At 49.0% G+C, this 26,772-nt stretch overlaps 13 protein-coding genes across 13 annotated transcripts; 7 read left to right on the forward strand and 6 right to left on the reverse strand.

Moving 5' to 3' along the window:
* Positions 1-21: 21 nt before the first annotated feature.
* On the forward strand, positions 22-1,375 carry N7457_007994 (alpha/beta hydrolase; the record flags this gene model as incomplete). The annotated part of the gene is made up of 5 exons (XM_057179037.1): positions 22-229; positions 313-438; positions 506-660; positions 721-1,015; positions 1,071-1,375. 5 exons carry the CDS (start codon positions 22-24, stop codon positions 1,373-1,375), a joined length of 1,089 nt encoding a protein of 362 aa, XP_057027423.1.
* Positions 1,376-2,134: 759 nt separating this feature from the next.
* On the reverse strand, positions 2,135-3,169 carry N7457_007995 (uncharacterized protein; the record flags this gene model as incomplete). Its single annotated transcript, XM_057179038.1, has 1 exon — positions 2,135-3,169. One exon carries the CDS (start codon positions 3,167-3,169, stop codon positions 2,135-2,137), a length of 1,035 nt encoding a protein of 344 aa, XP_057027424.1.
* Positions 3,170-4,253: 1,084 nt separating this feature from the next.
* On the forward strand, positions 4,254-6,396 carry N7457_007996 (uncharacterized protein; the record flags this gene model as incomplete). The annotated part of the gene is made up of 2 exons (XM_057179039.1): positions 4,254-5,689; positions 5,742-6,396. 2 exons carry the CDS (start codon positions 4,254-4,256, stop codon positions 6,394-6,396), a joined length of 2,091 nt encoding a protein of 696 aa, XP_057027425.1.
* A 261-nt stretch (positions 6,397-6,657) lies between these two features.
* gpi16 (GPI-anchored transamidase subunit GPI16) lies at positions 6,658-8,564 on the reverse strand (the record flags this gene model as incomplete). Its single annotated transcript, XM_057179040.1, has 3 exons — positions 6,658-7,688; positions 7,744-8,138; positions 8,194-8,564. 3 exons carry the CDS (start codon positions 8,562-8,564, stop codon positions 6,658-6,660), a joined length of 1,797 nt encoding a protein of 598 aa, XP_057027426.1.
* Positions 8,565-8,907: 343 nt separating this feature from the next.
* Positions 8,908-9,941, forward strand: N7457_007998 (LUC7 domain-containing protein; the record flags this gene model as incomplete). Its single annotated transcript, XM_057179041.1, has 3 exons — positions 8,908-8,950; positions 9,043-9,374; positions 9,447-9,941. The coding sequence occupies 3 exons, from the start codon at positions 8,908-8,910 to the stop codon at positions 9,939-9,941; spliced, it is 870 nt and encodes a 289-aa protein (XP_057027427.1).
* A 582-nt stretch (positions 9,942-10,523) lies between these two features.
* N7457_007999 (uncharacterized protein) lies at positions 10,524-13,166 on the reverse strand (the record flags this gene model as incomplete). Its single annotated transcript, XM_057179042.1, has 3 exons — positions 10,524-12,314; positions 12,374-13,041; positions 13,160-13,166. 3 exons carry the CDS (start codon positions 13,164-13,166, stop codon positions 10,524-10,526), a joined length of 2,466 nt encoding a protein of 821 aa, XP_057027428.1.
* A 754-nt stretch (positions 13,167-13,920) lies between these two features.
* Positions 13,921-14,685, forward strand: N7457_008000 (uncharacterized protein; the record flags this gene model as incomplete). The annotated part of the gene is made up of 1 exon (XM_057179043.1): positions 13,921-14,685. The coding sequence occupies one exon, from the start codon at positions 13,921-13,923 to the stop codon at positions 14,683-14,685; it is 765 nt and encodes a 254-aa protein (XP_057027429.1).
* A 179-nt stretch (positions 14,686-14,864) lies between these two features.
* N7457_008001 (uncharacterized protein) lies at positions 14,865-16,617 on the reverse strand (the record flags this gene model as incomplete). Its single annotated transcript, XM_057179044.1, has 2 exons — positions 14,865-16,489; positions 16,548-16,617. 2 exons carry the CDS (start codon positions 16,615-16,617, stop codon positions 14,865-14,867), a joined length of 1,695 nt encoding a protein of 564 aa, XP_057027430.1.
* A 280-nt stretch (positions 16,618-16,897) lies between these two features.
* On the forward strand, positions 16,898-17,870 carry pre9 (proteasome core particle subunit alpha 3; the record flags this gene model as incomplete). Its single annotated transcript, XM_057179045.1, has 4 exons — positions 16,898-16,921; positions 16,983-17,167; positions 17,249-17,667; positions 17,731-17,870. The coding sequence occupies 4 exons, from the start codon at positions 16,898-16,900 to the stop codon at positions 17,868-17,870; spliced, it is 768 nt and encodes a 255-aa protein (XP_057027431.1).
* A 1,307-nt stretch (positions 17,871-19,177) lies between these two features.
* On the reverse strand, positions 19,178-19,399 carry N7457_008003 (uncharacterized protein; the record flags this gene model as incomplete). Its single annotated transcript, XM_057179046.1, has 1 exon — positions 19,178-19,399. The coding sequence occupies one exon, from the start codon at positions 19,397-19,399 to the stop codon at positions 19,178-19,180; it is 222 nt and encodes a 73-aa protein (XP_057027432.1).
* A 3,635-nt stretch (positions 19,400-23,034) lies between these two features.
* Positions 23,035-23,523, forward strand: N7457_008004 (uncharacterized protein; the record flags this gene model as incomplete). The annotated part of the gene is made up of 1 exon (XM_057179047.1): positions 23,035-23,523. One exon carries the CDS (start codon positions 23,035-23,037, stop codon positions 23,521-23,523), a length of 489 nt encoding a protein of 162 aa, XP_057027433.1.
* A 197-nt stretch (positions 23,524-23,720) lies between these two features.
* Positions 23,721-24,543, reverse strand: N7457_008005 (uncharacterized protein; the record flags this gene model as incomplete). The annotated part of the gene is made up of 2 exons (XM_057179048.1): positions 23,721-24,392; positions 24,505-24,543. 2 exons carry the CDS (start codon positions 24,541-24,543, stop codon positions 23,721-23,723), a joined length of 711 nt encoding a protein of 236 aa, XP_057027434.1.
* Positions 24,544-25,188: 645 nt separating this feature from the next.
* Positions 25,189-26,503, forward strand: N7457_008006 (ankyrin repeat domain-containing protein; the record flags this gene model as incomplete). The annotated part of the gene is made up of 2 exons (XM_057179049.1): positions 25,189-26,418; positions 26,441-26,503. 2 exons carry the CDS (start codon positions 25,189-25,191, stop codon positions 26,501-26,503), a joined length of 1,293 nt encoding a protein of 430 aa, XP_057027435.1.
* Between the last annotated feature and the right edge of the window lie 269 nt (positions 26,504-26,772).

Consider the following 26,772-nt stretch of genomic DNA (forward strand, 5'->3'; position numbering starts at 1 on the left):
GCTCAGTTTTGACCCACAATAATGTTTCCAAATACACACACCACCGTCGTGGCAGACGAGAAAAAGCCGCGATTGTCTATACCAGAAAGGCTCTTGAGTGAATTGGACCCTGAATGGGTAGATCTATGGGAAAAGCACGGCAGCTCCATGGTGAGAGCTGACGAGGTATCTCTTGAAGAATTTCGCAAAAGTCCCGCTACATACAGCTTCACGTATCCAACATGCGCCGGTAAGTCTTAAGTGTGGACTTGGGTCGTTGCAATCGTGGCTGCAAATCTACCCTCGAAAAAGGCAAAACTAACTGCTGTCAAGGCCCCGACGTCTTTCATGTTGAGGACATTGAGATCCCAGTCACACAACCAGCTGGAAAAATCTTGATCAGGGTCTATACACCGGAAGGTCCAGGGCCATTCCCTGTTCATTTGAACTTCCATGGAGGTACTTACTCGGTAATGCAATTGCGTCTCTCAATATCGACTTGCTGACTCTTCCATCTTGCCTCTAGGCGGCTGGGTCCTTGGAAATCTCAATTCTGAAGCTGCTTGGTGCCGTCACATGTGCAACAAAGCCCAGATTAAAGTGATTGATGTCGATTATCGACTTGCTCCGGAGTTCCCTTATCCAACTAGTATCTACGACTCATGGGATTCCGTGAAATGGGTAAGTATCAAGCCCAGTGGAGTGGTAAATTCGCTTCGTTAACATGTTCAATGTGAATAGACGATTGCCAATTCAGCTAGTCTCAATATTGATCCTTCGAGTGTTTCTATCGGAGGTCTCTCTGCGGGAGGCCAAATGACTGCAGTGATGTCGCATTTTGCCCGGGACGAGGGCATTGATCTGAAACTTCAGCTGATTATTGTCCCAGCAACCGATATGCGCTATTGTCTCAGAGACAGGGGGCTGAACGAGACCACTTGTCCTTATGAGAGTGTCTTGCTCTACCATGATGTGCCTTGGGGACCACTCGGCAGAGAGCAATGGTTCTTAAAGTATTGGCTCGGAGATGACGATGGTAAGTCCTTCAGCTCTCAATCGCTTTTGAAGCATCTGGACTCATACAGTTTTAGCTACCCAAGAGAGAATTTTGACAAAGGAGTGGATCTGCACACCTGTACTTGCTCCTTCCTTCAAAAACCTTGCGAGGGCGCACATAATCACAGCCGAGTTTGATCTTGAGCGAGATGAAGGAGAGTACTATGGTCAACTTTTGCAAGAGGCTGGAAATCAAGTCACAATGAAGAGGTACCCTGGTGTGCCTCATGCATTCGGGCACTTCAACCATCCAGAAAGAGGACTCTCGCAAAGCTTCGTGTATATCGAAGATACAAGTCGGCTTCTTCGTGAGGTGCATTTTGGCACGGTCAAGCTTTAGACCTAAATAATAAATATCCCGAATAAGAAGAAACGAATATGTATTGTCAATTTATACGACTAAACCTACGCGAACGAAACGATGCATAGTTGTACAGAGTGGTCAATGTCTGACTGCCCCCTTAAACCACACAATTCCACACGATGAAATATCAAAATTATAAATAAGTGAATCATCTCGGGTTACGTTTAGTTGGGCTGGGGGTTGTTGTGACCAACGTGAATTAAAACTTTAGGGTTATTGCTCCCGATGACCTTGTTCCCGCATCTGGGGCCGAAAGAAACTGAGATTGGTCATGGAATTTATGATCATTCCGATCTGATTTACGGGGAACCTTTTGCTCGGGCTATATCAAAAACCAAAAAGTAAAGAGGATAGGAGAGGTTGGGGACTCTTTGGCAGATTGTTGCCGGGATTCCTAATATCCTTATCAAGTGCATTCTCCAGTAACCCTGATTAATTATTATTAAATATCCTATTCAAATCTGTGCTGCGGAAGTGAACATAACAGAAACTAGACCATGAAAAATTCCATCGATTGACAATCAGGACTGAGATGCGTCCAGGGCCGCATCTTCCTGTTCGTCTTGGCATTTTGGAACAAACGATCCCGACCTGTTTCATGGTGGTAGCCCAAGGTCAAAGTCTCGAGATACAGAATCATTGGCCAAAAAAGAGACATTGTGAGTATCACAGCTCAGAATGTTCAATTGAGTGAGCCCCGAGGTGTTCAATCATATTTTCCCACCGAGGACTCGCTTACTCTGGTGACGGGCTCGGAGTCGTAGATAGCCTGAAGGTGTTCGCAGACTCTCCAGGACTTTCGACAAAACACAATTGATGTTCTTCACCCGCCGCATGCTCATCCATCAGCTTGATTTGAAAGTCTTCCGTGATATCCTCAATTGTAGCAACTAAATCGTCCGTTGCTTGTACGTCAGAGCCGACAACGGTGAGCTTTGCGATCCCCTGTGTTTGCTTCCGGTGGCTCCTAGGGCTCAAGGGTGTTGAGAAAGCAAGTCCAACCACGGGGCCATGTTGAATCGGGAGAACTATTGGTCTTGTATCTCCGAATGAAAGAAAGCGAGGAGTTGGCCCTCGAGGCGAGGTTTTTGCAACCATCTCTTTGGCAATCTCGTCAACCGAAACCAGTCGTTTTCCTTGATTTTGGCGGCTGTGTACGAGTTGACAGAATCGCTGTGCACATTTGATTCCATTGGCTCTAGGTTTGGGAATCTTGCCTGGCTCACAAGCTGCAAGTATCTGCATAGCTCGCGGTCCTTGAAAGCGAGATGGGCTCATGCTCCCATGACAGCAATCTAGTAACACGAAGCTGTCCATTTCGTTCAAATTAGAGTCAGAGCTAAACACCGTCTCTGCGAGTAGGTTCCAGCGAAATGACATGTTGTTCATGGAGGAGAACACAAGATCTCCATGTGCATTGGTTGCACCCTGGCCGATATAGGCAAAGAAAAAAAGGGTGGACCTTGTCGTGGAGTGGTTTTCCCGAATCATATTTGTAATATTCTCCAGCAGAGTCCACCCTGGATATTCATCGTTGGTCTGAAGCTCGAGTAGAACGGGTGTGATTCCCAAACAGTCCGTTAAAGTATTGGCTAATGTCGCTGCATCGTTCGAGGCACCGGTGCTGTCTGCTTGCCACCACACAATTACTGCCAGTCTTTGGGTATATGCCGTCCCTCGACTTTCAATTGACTTTGGCACTGCTCGGTGTAGTCCAGGGGTAGATAATCGGGTTTTGGATGGCGTAGACCGGATAGGGATCTTTGACATTTTGTCAAACGAGGTTGTTGCGGGTGAGAACTCATCGGCTATTGCGAGGTATGGGAGTTTAAGCCTGGTATATGACCACCAAATCCGCAAAGATAATAAAGTAGACGTAGGTTCAAGGCGATGTGATGAGTTGAGGTCGAAAGGGGAGTTGAAGTGAAGTAGCGGAAATTTCCAGAATTCGGTACGTTCGATGAAAGTAAGGTAAGATTTTTCAAGGTGTATCAAGGGATTTATCTACTTTTCATACGGAGTAGACATCCTATACTCCACCCTGCTCTGTAGTTGCATCAATGGTGTGGTCGAGGCTCGCCTCAATACGTCTGCCCTAATAAAGGGGACTCGTTGGGACTATCACAACAACCCATCTGCAGGCTGAACTGGGTCTCCTCCCCCCAATCTTCGCCCATCTACCTGTCACATGTGATATATATTCTCGATCTCGATTCTAAAAGAAAACACACAGTCACGTGGCAGGCATCAGGTAGAACACAGGTAGGCTCATCCATTGCCCTGATTTCAAAATGATGCTCGTCACATGATGCTTACTAACCAGCATCCGGTTCCAAGGTTCCCTGGGTAGGTAAATACAACATCCTCAGCACAAACCTACATTCACATTATTTTTCCTTTTTATTAGGCGCTCTCTAATAGTATTTAGCCTCAGGTATCAAAGGTCTCGGGTACATATTGATGAGTATGTAAGCTATTAGAAATATGTCTTAGTTTTCTTACAAGATTTAGCTGTATGTAAAGGTTTTTAGACGAGGTAGTAACATGTATGTTATCAAAGCATCGCAAGAGATATTTATTAGTAGATATTTGAAGAATAGTCTATGATCTTAATTAATTATGTAGTATGAATGAAAATGCTTTTTAAAATAGGATTGACTTGGTAATCTCCAGACGTGAGCTCACCTACAAACCGCACTAAGTGGTAATAGGTGAGCTTGGCATTTGCCTCATAGGTGAGCCCACCTACCAGCTGGCATCTATTAGGCCCAGAGGAGTCTGGCCGCTCATATCCCTGCAAGTCGACGACTTAACGACTTCTCCATGTATTAATATGAGTATTCCCATTGCAAGCATGTCGGGCAGAGCTCGCAGATACATGAGTAAGCGAAACCGCGCTTGTGACTCCTGTCGAGCCAGGAAGGCAGCTTGTCGCATTGATCGAGCACCTCCTTGTTATCTTTGCACAATTCATGGGAAAGAATGCACATTCTTGCAGCCGAGCTCAAGGCTGCGCCAACCTTTACCCGAGGTGATTCAACCGCAGGTTCCCCAAGTGGCTGCGATATCCATTCCACGCTTAGAACTTCATGAGCTTTCACCAATTGTTGACTCGGTTTCCTACGATTTTCTGAAGTCTGTTGATGGGAGTGAGATAGACCACCATCCACTTCCCGCTGCACCTGAAGTCTTTGACCATTTTTTTGACGGAGCTGGAGTCTCGCTGTCAAGTGACTTTGGGGATAACGTATGGCCGACTGGGTTTACTCCAGCGAGCTTCATGTATGGATCCCCACAGCTGCCAAGAACTGGAAATTCCGAGGATGGAGACTCCTCACAGGCTGCTGGCGTATCTTTGTCCGGTCAAAATATCGACTCCGCAACCTGGCTTGATACCCAAGGCTTCATGGCACCACAATTGCTTGGCAGCAGTGGGGATATGAGCCCTTTGCTGATGAACCGCTATCAGTATGACGCGTCGGGAGCTTTATGTTTCAAAAACCACAATATTCAATCCGTCTCATCGGGGTCCGACCCTGTGCAATTTTTACTGTCAGATTCATCCATATTTGCTTCCAGCAGGGAAGAAAATGGATGTATTGACGTTTCCACCATTAATTTGAGGCAAGAACTCGAATCTTTGGTTCCGACAGATACTGGTATCAGACTGATCAATCTATTCGAGAGAATTGTCGCACCGGATTATCCGATACTTGGTCCTCCTGGCCAACTAAACCCCAGCACGAGCCCGCCATACCTCCTCGCGAGTGTATATCTAATAGTCGAGCCCTTCACTAAATTCGACGATAGACTTTGCATTGATCTCGCTTATGGCAAGCCCTCTAATGCAGCGCTCTACGAAATCATCAACAAAGCGCTTCCATACGAGATACATGCACCAAAACTTTGTATCGTACAGACGATGCTTCTCCTGGTCATTCGACCTTATCCAGATCCTATTGTATTGGACAGTGGTTTCAAGTGGTCCCAATTAGCCATCCTTATTGCCTGCTCTCACACACTTGGGCTCCATCTGGACCCAAGGTCATGGCGAATACCCTCGTCACAAATTTCTCTGCGACGTTGTTTGTCTTACTTCATTTATTCGACCGACAAGTGGCTTGCATTGAGTCTTGGACGCCCACCTTTACTGCATTATGATAATTGGCTCGTGACAACTCCAAGCCAAGAAGACCGTGCCGCCACTGGTCTTGACCCTCTAGCTTGGTCGAACGTCATGCAGCGAGCGGAGCTTGATGGATTGCTCAATCGTGTGATAACCAAATTATAGTAAGTCTGTACATCCGATTTCTCACGGTAACGTGCAACTAAACGCGATTAGCTCTCCTCGGGCCATGAACACCCTCTCGGCCGATTATGAGAAGACCATTGCCACGACGGAATCCCTCCTTGAGGATCTCCTGTCATGGCACAGACAGGCATGTACACCGAAAGATTCCAGATCATCTGATCACGACAGACCAGGGAGACTACCGAGAACCCTCGAAATGAACTACCATTACATTCATTTGAGTATCTGCAAAGCTATGTTGAGACCATTTCTTCACCCCGCTGCTGATGTGGATGATGCAAATTATATACTGGCGCGTGGACAAGCACGAATCCGAGCAAAAACCTGCATTTCGGCCGCGGCTGAGTTTGTTTACGATTTACAACCTGAAGATCTTGAAATTTTATGGCCTGCCTGGAGTGCAAGTGCATTCTCGACTGTCTGTTTCCAAATCTTACAAATGGCTGCAAGCTCTGTTGATAGGAATGAGGCAGACAAATGGGTCAATTGTCTACAGAAAGTGCGCAGAGACATGCGTCTGAAAGCTGATGTCTTGCCTTGTCTCCATTTGGGTCTTATACGGATCGACTCTATGTTCTGGAAAGGAGTTGATAATGTGTTGCATTTGGAAGAACATGTCCGACAGGCTTTTGCGGAGGGATCTAGTATGGGTCGGCCTGTTGCCATGAACAGTCTGGCCAGATGATCGTGTTTTGAAATGATGCGCATGCTGAACGACTGTAAATAATGAACATACAAGCATTTTTGCATAAACCCCAGGTAAGGTGGTCTGGCGATAGAAAACTGCGTGCGGCATTACCCATCTTCGGCATGAGTCTCGTCACTTTCTATGTATAGGCGTAAAAATCCCTAGCAATATTGAAACCTGGGGTGAATACCTACGAGTTCGTTCAGGACTAGATAATCGCTAAAAATTGAAATGTTGATTATTACTTGCAGATGTGAACTATTCCACTTTGGTCTCCTTGCCACGGAATCGATCACGAATGGCGACCAATTTCCCGAATAACCGGCCTTTCATAGTCTGGGCGGCAAGTGCGGCGGCCTCATCTAGAGAGACCACTCGTCGGACCAAGATATTGAAGATGGTTCCGAAGGCCAGTGCGATTACGGTACTAGTGAGGATGATCACATTGTACGGCATACTGAAATCCGGGGTTGGGAGTTGAAGAAGCAAACTCGTGGAACGGATATAGACCGGCGCACTGTGAGTGCTGTCCAAGATCCGAATGACGGCAGGTGCAACGTTGAAGCCGCGATTAGCATCAGGGGGATACTCAGTGTACCGAAGAATAGCCTTTTCGAAATCGTAAGTCAAGGTAACGGTCGATGCAGCGGGAACAGAGAGCACTAGCTCTAATTGTGTTCCACGCTCGCGATCAATAGCGGGGCGGTAGTATGTCTCCTTGACGATTTCGGAGACGGGGACCTCACGCGGAACTCCGTCGAGCCCTGTGATTGTTGCATACAATGTATGTATATATGGTCGCAAGAACCACGGGAGAGACTCGAAGTAAATGAAATCAACTGCGCTCGTATCGGATGGATTGCCGAAGATGATGCGCATTCCACCGCGCTCCTGGCCGTGGCCAACAATGGTTCGCTCGGCGTGTAAAACGGGCTCATCCAGCGGGACTTGCGTATTCACTGGCTGCTGCTGAATTGAGAGATCAAAAGAAGCCGATGGCGCCAAGTTGAAACAACGCGTGAAGCCGTCGTCTTTCTTGATCTCATCGGCTTCTCCAGATATGAAGACTTCCCGCTCGTGGGGAACGCGAAGGCAGACACTTTGATCGCTAGATTCATCGGAGTCTGCAAGGGGACAAACACCATTCAAACTTCGCCCGAAGATTTCTGTTAGACTCCATGACTTGTCGCTTGCGTTTTCAAGAGGGTAGCAGGTATCTTCTGCATTGTAAGGCTTGGAAGTGTCACAAACAAGCTGCTCATTAGGCACGGGCCGAGGAATTGGATTCGCTAGAGCCCCATTAGCGATTTTAAGATAGACGAAACCAAGGGAAAAAATACGCACAGCGAGATCGCTTGGATCGCTCAATATCCAAGACCATGTCCACAGTTTGCTCGATTTGGACTACACAGTCTCCGTCTGCATTGCAGACTGGCTGAATGTCTACTGACATACTCTGCCATGCAGCATCGAACAGTTTGTGTCCATCAAATAGAGAGGAGATCCCAGCCTTGCCTTTGCATGGAAGCAGCTTCAAAAAGGGGGTCAAGTTCTCCGTGCAGACTACCTCTCCGGGGAGAGTACCGTGCAGAAGATGCAATTGATCAGCAGCCGAGTGGTCCCCGGCCGGCTGGAAAGAAACCACAGGACGAGTGGTCCGGGTAGAGTCCACGAAGTTCAACGAGGCGCAGAACAAACCAGAGAGGGACTGCGTCAGGGTGATCCATTTAGCAAACGCCCTAAATAAAGTTAATAACTGTATCTTCCAAGGCGTAATGCAGATAGATAGCATACTCCTCATCGTCCGGCGCATCGATCCAGGCCCAAAGCTCCACTCCAGTACCTCCTTCTTTGCTGCCGTTCCATGGCCGTTGGCCCCAGCTTTCAGCATCCCATCTTCCTGTGGTGAAGCGGAGATGTAACTCTTTGGTGTGTGCGTGTTGTAATATTTGACCAAGAGCGCGAGGCAAATATCTAAAATGCTGCTGGTCGAATGATTGTTGCGATGTATTGCTTCGGAAGTTGAATGAAGCTAGTAGGGAGGACTGCGGGAGGGGTTGTAGGAGAAGGCTTTCGTGATAGTCCGGCGACGCGGAGACCGAGGAGCTCCAAAACGAGAGAAAAAGCGCGACGAAAGGAAGTGAGAATAGTGACAGGACCGTCATGACTTCATGCTTGCCGGAGCTCGGTCTTCGTCCATGCGATTATGATGGTCACTTGACAGGATAGGGGTATCAACGAAGCGATAGGCCTATTCGTAAGCTCTAGCCCCGGATAATCAGTCCTAACGAATCACCGGATCAACAGAAATGCTCCGCATGAATAAAAGATCGAAGCCGGACTCCAAGCCCCAAAGGCGCCCATCTGGTCTGTTGACTGTGGAGCCTCACCGCCTTCCTTGGCGGCAAAAGCATCAAAAACGAAAGACTTCGTCGTTTGCCGGCAATCAGTACGTTAACACAATTTTGACTTCTTTTTTCTTTGGAGCCTAGTGTAGAAGCTACAAGCATGGCGGCTGAACAGAGAAAGCTGCTCGAGCAGCTTATGGGAGGTATGTTGGTCTTTTTGTGTCTCATAAAATCCCCAAGCTCCAGCCTACCCCGACAAGTCTGCAAATTGAGCTAACATTGTCTCACTAAATAGCTGACCAGCTCATTGGAACTGGCGCACAGGGTCGCAATGCCCAACTATCTATTACAGACAACAAAGTTTGCCGTTCCTACCTCGCTGGCACCTGCCCGCACGACCTCTTCACGAACACCAAGCAAGACCTCGGACCTTGCCCTAAGGTTCACAGTGAAGGTCTGAAGACAGAATATGACACCGCATCCTCCTCCGAGAAAGCAAAATGGGGATTCGACTTCGACTACATGCGCGACATGCAGAAGTACATTGACGACTGTGACCGCCGAATCGACACTGCGCAGCGCCGACTGGAAAAGACCCCGGATGAGATTCGGCAGACAAATGACCTAGTACGTTAAATTTTGTTTATCCTCAAGGCCTCACGAGGGAACTCCAGTAGTCATTACTAACATTTTGTATAGCTTAAACAAATCGCGGATCTCGCCAACACGATCAACTCCGGCCTCCTTGAAGTCTCAATTCTAGGCGAGACAGGCTCTGTCGCACTGGCACTTACTGAGATGCACAAGGTCCGCACGTCCAAGCACCAGAAGGAAAGTCTAGAGCGCGACCTCAAGAACCTTCAAGATACCTCTGGTCCCTCCGGCCACCAGAAGCTGCAAGTGTGCGACGTTTGTGGTGCCTACTTGTCTCGGCTCGACAATGACCGCCGTTTGGCCGATCATTTCTTCGGAAAGATGCACATGGGCTACTCGGACATGCGTAAGAATTGCAAGAAGCTGAGCTCTGAGCTAAAGGGCCGAGCTCCCCCAGTGCGTCACCACGAAGAAGATGATAACCCTTACACCTCTGGTGGCCGCCCCGGTGCTGGTCGGGGTCCTCGCTACGGCGGTGGTGGTGGTGGTGGCGGCGGCGGTGGCGGCAATTATCGGCGCCGCGGAGGTGGAAGATGGTGATTTTCGTTATCTTCTCTTTGCTCTTGAGTCTTGGGCTCTAGTTACGTTGCATAGCGCAGGCGTTTTTACTTACTATCTGGTGTATGATGCTCGGACCACGGTTAGGGAGGTCATAGGATAAGTGCTCAATATCCATTTCATTTTTGATTCTTGTTTTACCTTCGATATGTTAAAACCCTTTTAGATGCAACGGGCCGTATAGTATCCATAATCATACCTTCCCAGGCAAAAGAAGCACCTCATTTGCATTTGCAGCTGTCTGAAAACGGGGTTTAGCGTCATCCTTGATGAACTCCTAATGTGTGACTCGCTCCCATTTATTTCTTTTCAACTACAAAACCATGAGATACTGGATCAAGACACAACTAGAGGTGGTGGTTCCATTTTTGCGAGTAGAGACCTAAATAGCAGGCATAACATTTGAAAACATTCGGCGGTGGGTATTCCACTTCCCTAAAACAACCCCTTTTCCAGACCTAAGTCCCGAACACCAGACTGGCATAACGCAGCCTTGTAAAAGGAAATACATAAATGAGATAAACTGTACAGAGAAGGGGTATGGCTAACGTGGGCATAACTCAATTAAACACCCTGCTGAGGCACGTGGCCGTTGGCTTGGGTCTCGAACAAAGCCTGCATCAAGGTATCGTAATGAGTAGCGGCAGCAGGTTGTCGCGCCAGGATATCGCGGACGACACTGAGCTGGGCCATGTCCACGTTGGGTGCAGTCTTCAGAAGTTGTTGGATGGCCGGGGCATCAACCTGTGCGCCAAGGACTTGCAGCGCAGCAGGGAGCCCGGTCAGAGCAGGCTGATGTTGAGGAATAGGCTGGCTTTGTTGTGCAGGGACCTGGACGTATGCGGCAGGATTCGGGTTGAATCCAGCAAAATGAGAGGGAGGAGTCGGCGCCATCCCAGCGTTGAACTGAGGTTGCTGGGGAGTTGGGGCAACTGTGAGCGGGCTCGCATAAACAGGTGGCTCTTGGCTGGCATGGTGGGATGGCGGCTGAACAGATGAAGGGTTGGAATCGCTTGTCTTGACGACGAAAATGGTAAGAAGTAGGCGTTGGGTGATGGGTCCCTCCAATGAAATGTTCTCCAGAAGCTCGATGAACTCGGGCATCGTCGTGGTGCCTATCTCCATAGGGACAATGTATGTATCCTTCACGGCGGGCAACGGGTGCTTCCCGATAACACCATAGCGGCCACGACTATGGAAGTAGTCAAACATTTTATCAAACCCTGCTCGTTCCTCGGACTGTTCAGGACTGCTGACTGCGATCACGGACACATCGGTGGACTTGCTGAACTGAAGGCCACAGAGATAATCGGTTGCCCGTCTGATGTCAATACGGCCATCAACAACCAAAGTGGACGGCGCCAGTTGACTCCATGGGATCCGTCCGCTTAGGTCCGCACCTCCCACATGCTTTGCGGTAGAAGAGAATTCTCCAATAGGAGGCATGGTTACTTTGCCACGCCAGATGATTCCGTCGTCGTGGAAGTCCTTCGGGGAGTAGGGAGGTGAATAAGGTTCATCGTCACGTAAGAGCTGATCGATCTCAGCATCTGCTTGAACCCTACCGCTGGGCACTGGCTCGTGGATGCTGCTGGGGATTTCCACTTCCGGGAAGACATGATCATGGTGAGCGCCTTCAGGGGAAAGTCCTCGTGCAAAGGCATCGGCCTTCGCCTGGTGTGGTCCCATCGGGGTCGTCGGACTTTTGTTGGTAGGACTCTCATCCTCGCCTGCAACACGGCGGGGCCCACGAGAGAAAACGGACTCGTTCGCGCCATGGTTTTCATCCTCGATCAACTCCTCTCCTTTATGAGTGCGCCGAATCCGAGGGCCTTGTTCCTGAATAATAGTGCGTTGTCGGTCTGCCTCTCGCTTGATCTCCGCGTCTTTCTGCTGCAATTCCTCGCTGGCCATCTCCCCCGATGTCATCAAAGACAGCACCTTAGGGGAGAGACTACCTACGAGTAAACGATCTCGCAGAGAAGCATTCTTCTTTACGTTAAACATGATCGACCGCAATTGAGCCTTATATGATTCACTTGGCTCGCCTGACCGTCCACAGATACTCTCATACATGGCATCTTCGATCGATAGACCGAGCCGCCGAGCCATATCCTCCACTGATTGCTTTCCGGGCAATGTAAAGGATCCAGCTTTCAGGGCTGCGGTGATTTGGTCTACAAACAACTTGATGAGGTGTGTGGCCACACTCTTGCGAGCAGGCATGAGCTCCTCCAGCGTTCCAATGGCAGGTGTCTCAGGGATATTGTCTGTCTTGATTTGGGGTGGAGATCCCTCTGGGATAGCAGCAGGGATTGCCTGTGGGGATACCCGTTGCTGCTTGACCTGCGGACCCTATAGATAACGAAGTTAGCATTCAAAATCTTGTCAGTGTATACAATGTAAGGACTTACGTTGTCTGCCTCCACCGTCTCTTCAAGCTTGCGCTTGTTGGTGCTGGACCGCCGAGAATCAACCACATGGCCATTCTTCTCCGGTTCCACTGACACAGACATGGATGCGGCGGGTGCGGGAGAACCGCTGGGGCCAGGAACCGGCGTGATAGATGGTGCTGTACGAGCGGGTGTGCCAGCATCTGTCCTGCTCTCACTGGTTCGTCCTTTACGGCCACCCTTCTTGCCCTTCTTTCGCTTGGACTTTTTCTCCTCGGCTTCTTGACGACGTTTCTCAGCAACTTCTTCCCAGGGTTTCTCGCCTGCATTGATCTTCGCCAGGAGAACCTTGTGATTCTCAGGCCGACATCGTTCACAAAAGTATTGATCCGGTTCCTGGCCTTTCATAAATGTGAGGCCCATACAGTCATTATGTTGCCATGCCGAACATTGATCACAGCAGATCATGTCGCGCTCCACATCCTCTTCCTCCTCATATTCACCACAGATACATCGAATGATTTCTTCTTCTTCTCCCTCGCCTTCACTGGGACCTGGTGTGGGTTCGGCCGACAATTTCGTGCTCTTCTCTTTCGGACTTTTGCTCTTGCCCTTCTTGCCGGGGTCGTCTGGTAGTTCGAGGTTCTTGTGTTGGCCCTTGGTGGCTCGGCCGGAGCGTCGGGGTTCATCTGATCTCATTGTTAGCTTGTCTTCTGGCGGATGGCCCACATTGCAGACTTGGGGTTGCCCTATCACTCGCGCGTGGTCGGATAGCAACGTCTGTAGCGATGGTGTACGAAAGCTTACCGGCCATGATAATAGTGTCGCGGTGATTTGGCGCGTACTACAGCGCGTGAGAGAATAATAGGTCTTTTCTTCACTTGCTCGCAATTTGGGTGTTACCCCGGGTTGACAAAAGTCTCTACGAGCTCAAGGCGCTAAGGTAATACACAAGACGGCACAACAGCGATACTGTCTGCCCCACAGTTTTGCTTGATCGAAAAATAAAACCCGATCTAGACTCTGCGCAATATTTCTGGGACTGACAGGCAGTAATGAAGAACGCGCTGAAGTGGGTGTTATGGTGGATTAAGCAATCCCTTGCTGCGCGTCAAACCGACACTTGGCGCTAAGCGGGGTCGCGTGAAATGATTTGAATCCGAATCGCGCACTTTCTGTAGTCAGGAGTGGCACTGGAAGATTTAGTCGAGACTAGGGCAGTTCTAGTCCGGTAAGTCTCAGATGGCGAAAGTGATAGCGCCAAAGAGAGATGGTGAAAGATAGAAAAGAGATGCAATGCGATGCGAGGAGAAGAGCAGCCTGGCCCTCCAGGGAGAGATAGATGAATAAGGTGGCTTGGCTTTCATGTTTGTCAGCGATATCATGTGATGTTTCTCACCAGCCACAGGTTCGCGGCGGAAGTCCCTTAGGTAAATCTTAAGATTGAGCTTCTCCAGATTCCCCACTCTTCATCACAGGCTCTTCTATTCCCAAAGTTATTCTCAATACTACCATCTCACTTGTTACTCGTATTCCTCATCCTACAAGCTTTCCCCAGTCTAGAGATTATGGCCGACGTGCGATCGCTTCTGCGCAGCGAACTAGCTTCCCGCAAGGGTACATCCCAACCAAATACAACAGGAAATCGGATTACCAAGAAGCGCAAGGTCGACAGCGGCGATGGAGTAATGCGAAAAAAGATCCGTGCCGCTGAAATCGATGTGCTTCATCATACCTCCGGTGCAACAAGCACCGATCAACCCATCGAGGAAGAGGTTTCGGAGCAAGTTGAGGCTGATGTCGCTGGCCCAGAACCTCCACTTGATAACCAACAAGAGATTACCGGGTCAGCTGTAGACCTTGCAGAAGACTCATCGAAGCAGCCGCTTCAGAATCCACCTGCGACGATTGACGAAGATGAATGGGCGGCATTTGAACGAGAGGTTGCCGCGCCCTCGCGTTTACCACATGCACCGGCGGCTGTTGCAGCCGAGGCTACGATATCGGCAGCCCCAATGACAACGGCAGAACTCGCTGCGCAACAAGAGAGGGCGAAGGTGCCGACTGCTCGCACCCGTGAAGCGGAGATGGAAGGGGAGCGGGAGGATGCCGCGCGGTTTTTGGAGGAAGAGTTTGATGAAATGGATCAGTTGGAGGAGCGGGTGCGAAGACTCAAGCAAAAACGCGAGGAGCTTCGAAAGGCCCGCATCCAAGATCAGACACATGATGAGCCGATGGGCTCTGCCGCAATGCAGCAAGATGCTGCTGACAGCGAGAGTGACGATGATGATGATGATGACGACGAGGACTGGGATGATTGGAGATTAAAATGATTGAATCGACGGCGAAATGACGATTCGCCTACGTGCAGGGAGATTGTTTCCCTTGTCTAAAGTGATACCCTCCGGAACTGAATGGCATTGGCATGCGCAAACTGCCTCATGATGTACAATATGAACTCAGTTGTCTTGATTTTGACAAAAGTGATATGTAATATTTTGTGACCAACTATCTATTGACTCGGCTTCTGTTCCTCACCTTCCACTTGATCAACATCCATGTAACTCCGTAGACCGTCCTTGCTAACGCGCATTGCCTGTTCAATCTCGGCTTCGCCTTCCCGGAGGAGATGCTTTCCGCGGATAAGATCTGCTCGCTGTCTTCGTTTCTCTTCCTCCACCCGCTTCTTCCGATCTGCGAGAGCCTTCTCACGTTTTTCCCGTTCTGTTCGTTTTCGGTCAAGTTCTGCTAGCTCTTCTGCAGTCATTTGTACCTCTGGAGGTGGCGACAAGGTCGATATGTATGCCTCAATTAATGGTGTTCGCACCTCAGGAGCGAGTCCGATATAACGAACATCGGTGATGATCACAGTAGGAAGAGCTTCTGGGTTTGATGACCGATGTAATAAGTCCAGTGGAACGGATTTGAGAAGGGCGGACAGGTCAGACTTGCGAGTGCTTTCAGGCTGTTTGAGACGCGAGATGTGGTCCCGGTAGAATTTCTCTCGCTCTTTATCCGCAAGTTGGGGATCCTTCATTTCAGGCTCTTTTCGGAATTTGCGCTTGAACTCCGGCCAATAAAGCTTGACGGTGGCATGTTCTTGTAGGAATTCCAGATACTTAATGCGGGGATCGGTCTTTTCCTGCTTTGCCTTTTGTTCTCTGACATGTTGGATTCTCTCCGTGCTCCATCTGGAGAAGATCTCGCGTCGCGTCTTCATGTTCGGGGCTGCGGTATAGCGGGTGTCCTGGATGATTCGGCCATCTTCAATGACACCTTCCCATGTCCCGAATGGGTTAATTTGGAAATCATCCAGCAAGTCGCGGAAGAGAGCCTCGGCATCGGCCTCTGTCAGTGGCAGGCCCTCGGCGCCCTCTTCCCAATCTTCTTCACCGGCCTCGCCGTATTCCCCAGGATCAAGTCCATATTCTTCACCCATGGCTGCGAGTTGGTATTCCATGTCTTCTTCGTTAAATTCTAGCGGTTGGTCGATGGCACCCTCGCTTTCAGTACGTGCGCGCTTTGACGGTTGATCCTCTTCTCCTTCGCTATCTGTAACCTCAACCTCCTCATACTCGTCATCGGAGTAACTGCGCGTCGCTTCTTGCGGCACCTCTTGTGTTTTTGTGTGATCATCCTTTTGCATAGACGGTTCATTTTCGGCTGGCGCTTCGGGCTCACCGCGCTCTTTTCTCTCCTTTTTCTCGCGCTCGAGGCGATCGAATTCGATGACACCCTTCAAGACCGATTCCGGAAATTTCCAAAAACTCTCGTTCGTTTCCGGATTGTGCACAAATCTCCTCCCAAGCTTGGTCCTGACTAATAGCCATGGGGCGCAGTCGGGAATAGTATGCTTCGCTTTTGGCCGATCTTCAGGTCCTCTGCGTCCACGATCATGATAACCTTTTCCGCCGCGGAATCCTCCCCGACCGCGGAAGCTTTGCGGTGGACTAGATTGCGCCTGTCCAGGGCCGAAACCTGCCGGTCCATAGGGTGTTGAAGAAAATGAAGGTAGTGTCTCGGGATTGTATATCGTTTGTGAGATATCAGGAGCGGGCTGGTTCAGTTGAGGAGTCGGTTCTTGAGGGCGGGTGTATGTGGATTTTCCTGTTGTAGAGTTATAATAGTACAAGTGTCCTAATTCAACAGTTAGAATGGTCGAAACTTTTCAAAATGAATTGAGCGCAAGACCAACCCGTGGGCGCTCTATGTTGTGTCCACCCTGCGGGCAAAGGGGGAGGAGCGGAGTATGTTGATCTGAGCATGGTGATCGAAAGAAATCAATTGGACGGCAGAGTAAGAGGGCAACCCGGCCTTGCTGTCCGTCCTTGTAGATCAAAGTGGTGAAATTGTCGCAACGAAGCTTTGGTGTGGTGAAGTGGTCCGAGCTTGGCGGATGACAGAGAGGACGCGCCAGGGCGAGTTGCCTGGAGCTTCTACGTCTTCACCACCGACCTTCCCCATCCCGCACCACCTCCCTTCCACAATCAACCTTTACCTTTGGATCTTTTTTGAGTTTTTGTTGCTTTATTTTATTCATACACGATGTCTCGGAGATACGATTCGAGGGTTTGTGCACACCGTCATTTCTTTTGTTCAGCTCCAGCTAACCTATGACGCCGTTGGACAGACTACTATCTTCTCCCCGGAGGGTCGACTTTATCAGGTCGAATATGCGCTTGAGGCTATTTCTCATGCCGGTACAGCCCTTGGCATCTTAGCCAAGGATGGAATTGTCCTCGCTGCTGAGAGAAAAGTGACCAGTAAGCTGCTGGAGCAGGATACCTCCGCCGAGAAGCTTTACACAATCAACGAGTATGAATCCCCTCCCGTCTCAATTTAGGACAGCCAGACTGGTTATCCTTGACCTTGGAGTAAAGAGCTTACACTTTCCAGTAACATGATTTGCGCCGTCGCTGGTATGAATGCCGATGCCAACATCCTGATCAACTATGCTCGCCAAAATGCCCAACGGTATCTCCTCACGTACAACGAAGACATCCCATGTGAACAGCTTGTCCGCCGGCTGTGTGATCTGAAGCAAGGATATACCCAACACGGTGGTCTCCGTCCCTTTGGTGTCTCCTTCATCTACGCTGGATACGACCATCTCCGTCAGTTCCAGTTGTACCAGAGCAACCCCAGTGGAAATTATGGAGGCTGGAAAGCCACGAGCGTCGGTGCAAACAATGCAAGTGCACAGAGTCTTCTCAAGCAAGATTACAAGGAAGACTGTGATCTGAAGGAAGCTTGTGCTATGGCCGTCAAGGTGCTAAGCAAGACTATGGACTCTACGAAGCTCAGCAGTGAAAAGAGTAAGCTTCTCCTGTGTTACCTTGCAAGGTATTCCATTGTACTGACATTTCTAACCCTCGCAGTCGAGTTCGCAACGGTGGGCAAGACCAAGGATGGCAAGATTTACCACCACCTATGGACTGCAGATGAGATTGATTCCCTTCTTCGGGAACAAGGGCTGGCCAAGGTTGATGATGAGCCCGAGGCTGGTGACATAAAATAGATTAAATCCTTTCATGCTGCTTTTTCCGCTTCAGATACTCGAATCCAATACTTTGACCATAATCATCCAGTTGCAATTTACATACTAGCATCTCCTCATGTCCATACAGAACATTGGTGTCTTATTTGCCCAGCGTGCTTTTGTTTATGGCTGCATCCGGTGTTGTTCTCCTGTGACGTGGCATGCACATCGGCCCAGTCTCAGCGCTCTCCTTCATTTCTACGTCCCAATTTGACGCTGTCCATCTTGAAGATATTCAAGCAAATAGGTACACGTAGGCTGAAGAGACGTGGGTCGGTTTAGGCGCATGCAAGCTCTAGCCAACCCAGGCCAATTCTCCGACTATAGCGCTGTGATATATAGTTCGTAGGACGCCGCGGCGGGATCTCCAGCTCAAAGTATCTCACCCTTTCCTTTTATTTTGCTTTTCAATAATGCCGCCCGGGAGAAGTGTTGCTAGATCCTGGTCATATTGTTCAACAAACTATCATCTCAGGGTTAAGTTGAAGTTATAAAAAGTCAATGTTTGTCCACGGATATTGAGCATAGGAAGTGGAACCCACCCAGCCCTACCTTCTCTCCCCCCACCGTCCAGCAACATCACTTCTACCTACTTCTAACCTCTTTTTCATGATCTCTCTTAGGCTTTCCCTTCTTCGTGACATTCAACCATGTCTTCGAAGATTCCGAGGTTATCTTGCTATGTCATATAAGCAAGGGTAACCGGGCATCAATTGCGACTATCACGTGCAGGGGATGTGATGAGGGGCAGTCTGTTTCACACTGAGTATGGAACTCTTGCTCTGACACTATTGCTCTCATTTCTGGTATCTTCTCGAACCTGGATGGCCATTCAATCTTCTTCAGGCCCCAATGGCTTTTCCATCTGGTTTTAGCAGGTGCCACCTCTCGCCCTGTGAGACTCGATCTGTCTCAGCGAACCGCTCGCCCAGGGAACCAGGGCGCTTATGACATGGCTAGTCCTCATTGACATTTTTTGGGAGCTTAACAGCCTATGAACAGGGAAAAATATGGAGTTTGAACCAATTAAATTTCTCGTCAATCTCTTCAAAGGCGATGTGGTCCTCCCATCACCTTGCAGAAACTCGATTCGGACTTAATGTCACGGACAGATGGTGAAACATGAAACTCGCTGCAAATCCACTCCAAGAAACAATGACAAGAAAAAAACAAACAAGACCATGATTAGCCAATAAACTCGAACTAGGTCAACACAATTGCTCTTGACCTCTGAGGGAAAAGGGAAGAAACGAAAAACACTGGTTTTGCAAAATACCAAGCCAACCCTATCTTGAAAGAGTGCCCCTTCGGTCATCCCGCTCCCGTTGCAATGTGCGGATCTCTTTTTCCAACTCCATAATGATCTTGTGAGATCGATCCATTGAGGCTACAAGTGTGGCACCTTCTCGTTTCCACCGGTCCAGACGGTCGACTTCGGCGCTACGCCTGCGATATTTGGTTTCGATTTTCTCGCATAGACGGCAATTGGTCTTCTCATTCTCGGTCATGTTGACGAGTCTCATGCCGCATGTTTCGCCGGTACGATACTCGTAGTTGCATCGGTGAGCAAAGCTGGTCCAGCTCCAGTCTCCACACGCAAATCTCTTTTGGTTGTAAAAACACATGCCTATCAGATCTGTCAGTGCTGCTCAATCTGCAAGTGCGACATAACCCACTTGCTCACGGGTCTCCGTCTTTGTTTCAGCTTCAATGCCGAGTTTCTATTGGTTGCACCTGACAGTACACCCGAACTTATCGGATTTGATAGGTCGGCCTTCGTCCGAGTTTTTAAAGGGCCCGTCGAGCTTAACAAAGTTGAAACGAAAGTTGAATGAGATCGTTCTCGTGAAGAATATCTATTGGGCTGCCTTGGAGATTTCAGACTTGAATTATGAAACTTGGGCGGATGGTTGAGAACTTCACGATATCTGGGGCATTGACAGGTTTATTTATGTTTCGGACGAAGTTTCTATGCCACAGCTCTGTTCTTCCATGTTTGCGTCGTCCAACTGTTGATCGACGTTTGTCAGTGCCCGATGGCTTATCGTCCGTGGATCCAGTCCGTGAATTTCACATTGCACCTGCCTGACGGTTGATCCGGTTGGCTGTGAGCAGTTCTCCGAGCAGTGGGGACGACGGTATGATGGCCATGGTATCTCGAATGGAGCCACTATGAAGAGCCGGTTGCTTCATGGATGCATGCAACCCTCAGTCGTGGCAATTTCCTCCTCATGGTGATGTACGAGGGGTGAAAATCCCTCAGCCCATGGCTGCAATTCTCCAGTTTCCAGATTCGACTACTGCAATTATTCCACCTCCAGCTGGCTCTCCCCGCTTTCATGTGGATGCTGTTCGCATGGACTCGCACTCTGTGATTCTCTTGCATTTTGCATGGCTGATCCTGCATGGCCGAGTCGGTCTCGGCATTTGCCAGCTGTCGTATTGATGCAATAATCAGGCTTTCATACCCAGGGATAACCCTGTCCTTGTGCAAGAGAAAAGCTACTGCCTTCGTGAGTGTGATGGGACTCTGCACGCCACTTGTGACTCCACTATAATGGGATGTTCTATCTTGATACAATTTTGCGACGGCAGCGGATCTTGATTGGGTCAATGCCTGATCTACGATGAGTCTTGACACGGGATTCTGACCGAACACCATGTTCTATCCACAGAAGTGTCTATCCGATATTGCTGTCTGTGTGATTGCATACGCATGCACATCCCGAGTTATTGCCTTCGCTCCTCTTCATGTCTCTTGCGTGTCCTGCACTTGGGCAATAATGAAAGTCCATATTGGGTCTCAGCATGTGGTTGCAATCATCAACCCCTGTCTTTTTGCATTCTTCCTGCCGAGCCTTACTCGTCAGTCTATCAAAATTAAACTTGACCTTCATTCCACGCCAGCCGCAACTTTCCGTTCCGTGGGTTTCAGCCAATAGATCTCAATCGAGTGGCGATACTACGGTCTTTGAGGCTCTATCATTGGCACCCAGGCTCGAGGACACGGACCATGGACTTGCAATTTCTACTGCGAGGCCCGAAAGATTTAGGGATGCAGGCCAGATAGTTCCATTTTCGTTCAGCTGATCTCTCACTCCTGCAAAGAGGGATCCTGCATTTGCCCCCGCTCATGTGTGTGTTCGTCGTCATTCACTTACTCTTTTTTGGCGGAAATGATAGGATCGGATTGCTGTACAGCGCTCGTCGCGGACACGAACCGTGACACCTTCCACATATTGCCGAACCACATGCAGCTGCACCAATACTCAGAGACTCTGACGTGGCACGTTACTTCTGGCTCGTTGCGTGAATTCCTGGTAGCGAGGGCTGTGTCGAAGGCCGTGGGTCGCCGTTTAGGGATTCCATGCACGCTCCATCGGGGATCCAGATGCAATTTACGTTATTAACAATGACGAAAATATGCCGACTGTCAATATGGAATGGAAAACACTGCAGACTTCCGTGCTTGCCGTTCTGAGCCATTGTACTGGGAAGGTCACCAATACGACAAGTGATCGCCGGAAAACGCCGCTCAATCACGCCCGGAACCGTACCCAGGAAGATGATCCATGACAAGATGTTGAGTTGGCAACTGACATCCCTGATAATGGCTCACAGCCTCGAAGTAGCCGTCACACTCGGTGGATCACTTCTTTGCTCGTCGAGCGGATTGCATCTAGCCCAAAAAGCCCTCGAATTAACTTCCGAAGCCCCCTGCTTTTTTGCCTCTTGCTCCATCTTACCACCAAGTTACCTTGCACATTCTTGGTGTACCAATCTTTCCCCTGACAAGGATCAGGCCTAGAGTGTGGGAGAAGTATGGTTATTGTTTCTACCCAACAAGCGGAGTTGCCGGGTGGATTACCAAGAGACATTGACACTCATTAGAACCACTTCGGGCTGATTTCGAGTGCTATGTACCTGGGGAAACCGTGCCTTAACGTTGGAATTGAATTCCTGGACCCGCATACATGCTCCCACAGCGTCGGGCTCTTGTGATCCCGTGATCTTAAAGTGAACGGAGGCTCCCGCACCCTCCACACGCCTGCCTCTGACCTGCGACAAATGGTTGATGGTAACCCTACCTTCGGTGTTGGAAAGCAAAAATTCCACCGCCTACAATTTCTCTCGATGGACGGGGATTGGTCTGCCGAAGTACTTATCCTCACCTGCAGCCGGGCTAATCGTCCAATGGCAATCGTCAGCCGGGATGCCAGTCATATGCAACTAACAGTACATTTCCCCACCCATCCTGCATCAAAGAGGTATGTGCATCTCATCAGCACTTGCGTGAGTAAGACCGAGGCCTATTGCTCATTGGTAGATCGTGGCTGTCTCGGCGCGGGCCCTCGCATTCGCTTGTTCCCCGATGTCATCTTCCCACTGAGTGACTAGACTTCACCCGTGAGACACATCGCATACGGAGTACAGAACAACAACTTACGTTCCATGGGGTTTCTTTGCTTTTCTCCTGGTATTGATTTTCTGTATGCCAAGAATGATGCTGCATCGGTCTAGCCCTTGCCACCAACGCCCTCGATACATCGACAGCTGGCTGCAACGGCGAAACATCGGTCTATCTCAAAATGGTTGTTATGTGGTGTATCTGTGAACTGATGTTGATAAATTGGATCCCTGACAGTTAATCTATTCAATATTCGTCTATCACAACTTGAGATCCTGGAGTGAGAGGGAATCGACGACACCCTAGACCCTCATGTGGCAAATAACCCACAAAGTAACATTCAATCCCGCGCAGAAATATCAAACTGATGCAAAACCGGAAATCCTCAACTTGTTTTGGTTTCTTTCTTTTGTATGAAGCCAGTTGATTAGGGCAAGCTCATTACCAAGTTGGGTTAGCCTGGGTGTTTCTGACCAAGTGACGTCAACATGATCCCAGTGTCCAGAGAACAAGGCAGACCGAAAAGAATGGCAGACTTAAATACAATTGCACTTTCAACGCTTCGCTCTAGTAGTACTCAACAACGCACAATCCCTGTCTATTCAATTGCTTTTCGCCAATTCATTCTAGCTTAAAATCTCGATCATTGATCGTATACTGGACGAGATCTTCCAACAAACCACTCGAATCTTCATCTTGAATCATATTCAGACATCCATATTCATATTTCACATCATGTGGAAACCCATCCTTATCTCTGGCCAGCAAATCACCCGATTCAGCTGCGCCAACCTCTCGAAAACAACTCTGTCACTTGCTACCGCAACAGCAACAAGAACACCCTTCAGCACAGCTCCACGTTCTCAAATCGAAAATGACCAGGATCCCCTAGACCGCCGGGCCCTGAACCCAGAGCGCTCAGAGACCGCCAAATCCGGCACAGACGCCGAAGTGGCCAAGCATCCTTCCGCATTCGATCCGGCGAACACAGCACCCGAGAACGAGCTCGCAGCTACCGAAGAAGAAAGCAAGAGAGAGGGCAAGAGAGAAAGCCCCCTAAATATGAGCCCAGCCAACAAGGATGTAAGCTCTTGGAGGCGTCCAACTGAGGGAGGGCCTGATCGCAATCGGGATCGCGAGGCTTCCAGCTCTCGCGGGGCGACGAAGAAGGGCCGTGGTGTTCATGTCAAGGAGGATGGGACTCATGTTTCGTACCGGGATTGAACGGTCTATTTTTGTTTATAGTTCAGCGGTTGATGGCTCAAATGTGATCTAGGGAAGTTAGCATTTCCAAAAATTCATGTCACGTTAAGTTTCGATCAATGCTATCGAGTGATACTTTTTTTCAGATTCCAAAGCGTAAACATTACTTATCTAGAAAGTTATTCACATATATACTCAAATCCAATGCATCGGGGCATTTAGGACGAGTCTTCCTTGGCATATTTGATAATATCGCTACCAGTCAAGGTCCAAACCTTCTCACTGCCTTCAGGAACATCGCCTTTAAGCGCCTTCAGACCAGCATTGACAGCAGCTTTGCCAATTACATCTGCCTCTTGAGCCCACCCATCCTTCAGACCAGAGTGTAGCTTGCCCACCCAACTTGCGAGGAAACGAGCCCCAGCCTCAAGGGGCCGGCTTTCTTCACGAGTACCAGCAATCAATCCAGGGCGCAGAATGACCGTGCGCTCAAAACCAAGCTTCTTAATCTCCTCCTCGATCTCTCCCTTCATGCGCGGGTAGGCAAAATTGGAATCCTTGTTGGCGCCGCTAGACGAGATCAATACGTAGACCTGGGTGCCAGCTTCACGCGCGGCCTTGGCCATCTCGACGTTCAGTCCATGCTCGATCTTATATTGGTTGTCAAAACCACCTGCGGCGGCTCTTGTGGTTGCGAAGGCGGAGATGAAAATGTTGGGAGTCGGGCTCAGGGAGGAGAGTTGGCTGGCCCAGGTGGCGGTATCGCCGGATACAAAGTTGGTGAGCTTGGCTGGGGGTGTGCCACTAGCTACTGGTGGGGTGCGGCGGGAGATAGTATCCACGCGGGTTACAGAGGTGTTGGCAATTAGACTGGTGAGGATGTGGGAGCCCTGTCAAGCTTGTGATTTAGTTTTGAGGTCTAGACCTGGGGGGCATTTGTTTTGAAAGTCTTCAAATAATGAGTAGACTAGATTGAGCAGCTTTTGTAGGTCTCACACTTACCACCATACCCGTACCACCAATCAATGCAATGTTTGCCATGTTCCGTATGTGAATTTGTACTTGATATGAGTAGTTGTAGATGCTACGAGGGGAGCGCAAATCCTCCAACTGGCAGGGCTCTTTCGTCATTCCGCGGTCGACCTAAGCTGAATTGGGTTAAGCTCTGTTTCTAGCAGCACGGCCTTTTCTACTTAACCACACGGCTTCTGTGTCATCCTCTGTGTGTTCTCTTCCAGAGTGGCAGTTAAATATCGTCCGTCGAAATTATTAGTATATACAATAATATAATTACGGGGTTGTAGTGACAACGTGAGTTTCTGGTAGAAATCGAAGAATAATGTTAATCATTGCACAAGCCAGTAGAGCTTGCTTACCATTAATGAGGAATATATATCCTGAGTATCACCCATAACTACACTGAAATGGCCACAATTCTTCTACATGTTTACTATCTAGGTAAGTAGTAGAGAATACTGTAAATTTAGATACGGGAAAATATCATAAAATTAATGAGGTCTTGTTGAAACATGCCGGGCCATTTTTAGAAACCCTAGAGATCCAAACAACAAACGGGTGGACTGATATTCATTACGTGCAATTTGACTTCAGCACATTTATATTGCATTTATACTCTTTTATGTGACCCAACTCATTCCTATGATCTGGCTTTGACCTGGTTTGAAGATGGCTCTCGATTCCTTGCCCTTAGAACTTATCTGTCTCATTGCATCCAATCTACAAGAGTACAAAGACAGATTATCACTTCTGCGTGGAAATCAAAAGCTTCATGACAAAGTCATTTATGCCCTTTACAAGCAAGACCAGGATACCGCGCTCGACGTGTTGCGATGGCTGGTAGGAAAGGGATTTGAACAAGGGCTACAGCATTTGATATTGCGCAACAATCTCGACGTGAATGTCCCAATCGGCCCAAGGTCTGACTTCATCAACACGCCATTACTTATCGCCATTCACTGGAGCCATGAGAAAGTCGTGGAAACTCTCCTACGCAATGGGGCCCACGTAAATTTCGGAACTGATGTTTCTGCCTTGGAGCTCGCTGCAACTCTAGGAGATTATCACATCACCAGCCTGCTCCTACAATATGGCGCCCATATTGACCTTATCGGCGAAGGAACGCGTTTCAGCGCGTTGGCATCTGCTACAAAACTTGGTTATACCCCCAGACCATACAGCATGTCATCGCAGGGCGAGAGATGGCTCGATCCACCGATGTACAAAAGCCAAGTCGAGTTTGCTGCTGTAATCCAACTGCTGCTTGATCACGGGGCAGACCCAAATTGTAGATTCCATCCAAATGGCTTCACTCCACTACACCACATCCCTGAGACTCCATGGGCATCAACAAAGGAAGTGATGACCCTATTTGTCGAACGTGGAGCGGATTTGGACACACAAACCTTTGATGGAGACACTCCTCTTCATGCTGCTCTCAGATCCGAAGCATTTTTAGGAGATACCAGAGCTCAAAAGGAGGGGGTGATGTTGCTGTTGAGGTCTGGGGCTGATGTCAATAAAAGGAACACACAAAACGAGCTTCCATTTGGTACCACAATTGAGAATGCAGAGATCCTGAAATTTCTCTCGGAACAAGGAACTAGTGTTTCCTGTGAAGCTGAAGGGGGAGCCAAACTTCTTTCAAAGCTTTTGGGAGTTCCCCTAAAGAAGCCAAGAGGCAAGAAGCGAGGAAGGACCAAGAACCACGCGATCAATATCTTGATTGAGCTACTCGTGGAGCACGGGCTTCAGCCAGACCAAACCAGCAGTGAGAGAAGCCCGCTAGACATGTATGCGGCAAGATTTTATCCGGTGTTGAATAGCATGATTCGAGAAAAGAAGTTGGAGAAAAAGTTGATTTCAACAAAGTCTCTCCCAGCGACGTCCGAGAAGGCTGTGGGAACTACGTTGATAACAGAATCCACAACGCAACCGAGAGTACTACCTTCTAGGAAATGTGCACAAAGAAAACAAGGCTTGAAAAGGCGCCAAAAAACCAGGATTTTGCCCCCGAGGAAATGTGCGCGGGTATGAAGATCCAATTTCGCCGAGCTTTTACAGAGACCGACGCTGCTCACTATTTTGCTGCCGGGAGGAGTACATTGCTACCCAGGTGATTTGTATCAGATAATGGTACACTTCCTTCGAAAATTAATGAAGAGATAGCTTTTCAGTGCAAATTGTACGAAGTTGATTATACGGATAGCTCGTGTATTTGGCTAGGAGGAACTTGACGAAGCCATATTGAGC

This window comes from Penicillium paradoxum (genome assembly GCF_028828445.1).
Source record: "Penicillium paradoxum strain IBT 22861 chromosome Unknown utg000007l_segment0_segment0, whole genome shotgun sequence".
NCBI lineage: Eukaryota > Fungi > Ascomycota > Eurotiomycetes > Eurotiales > Aspergillaceae > Penicillium > Penicillium paradoxum.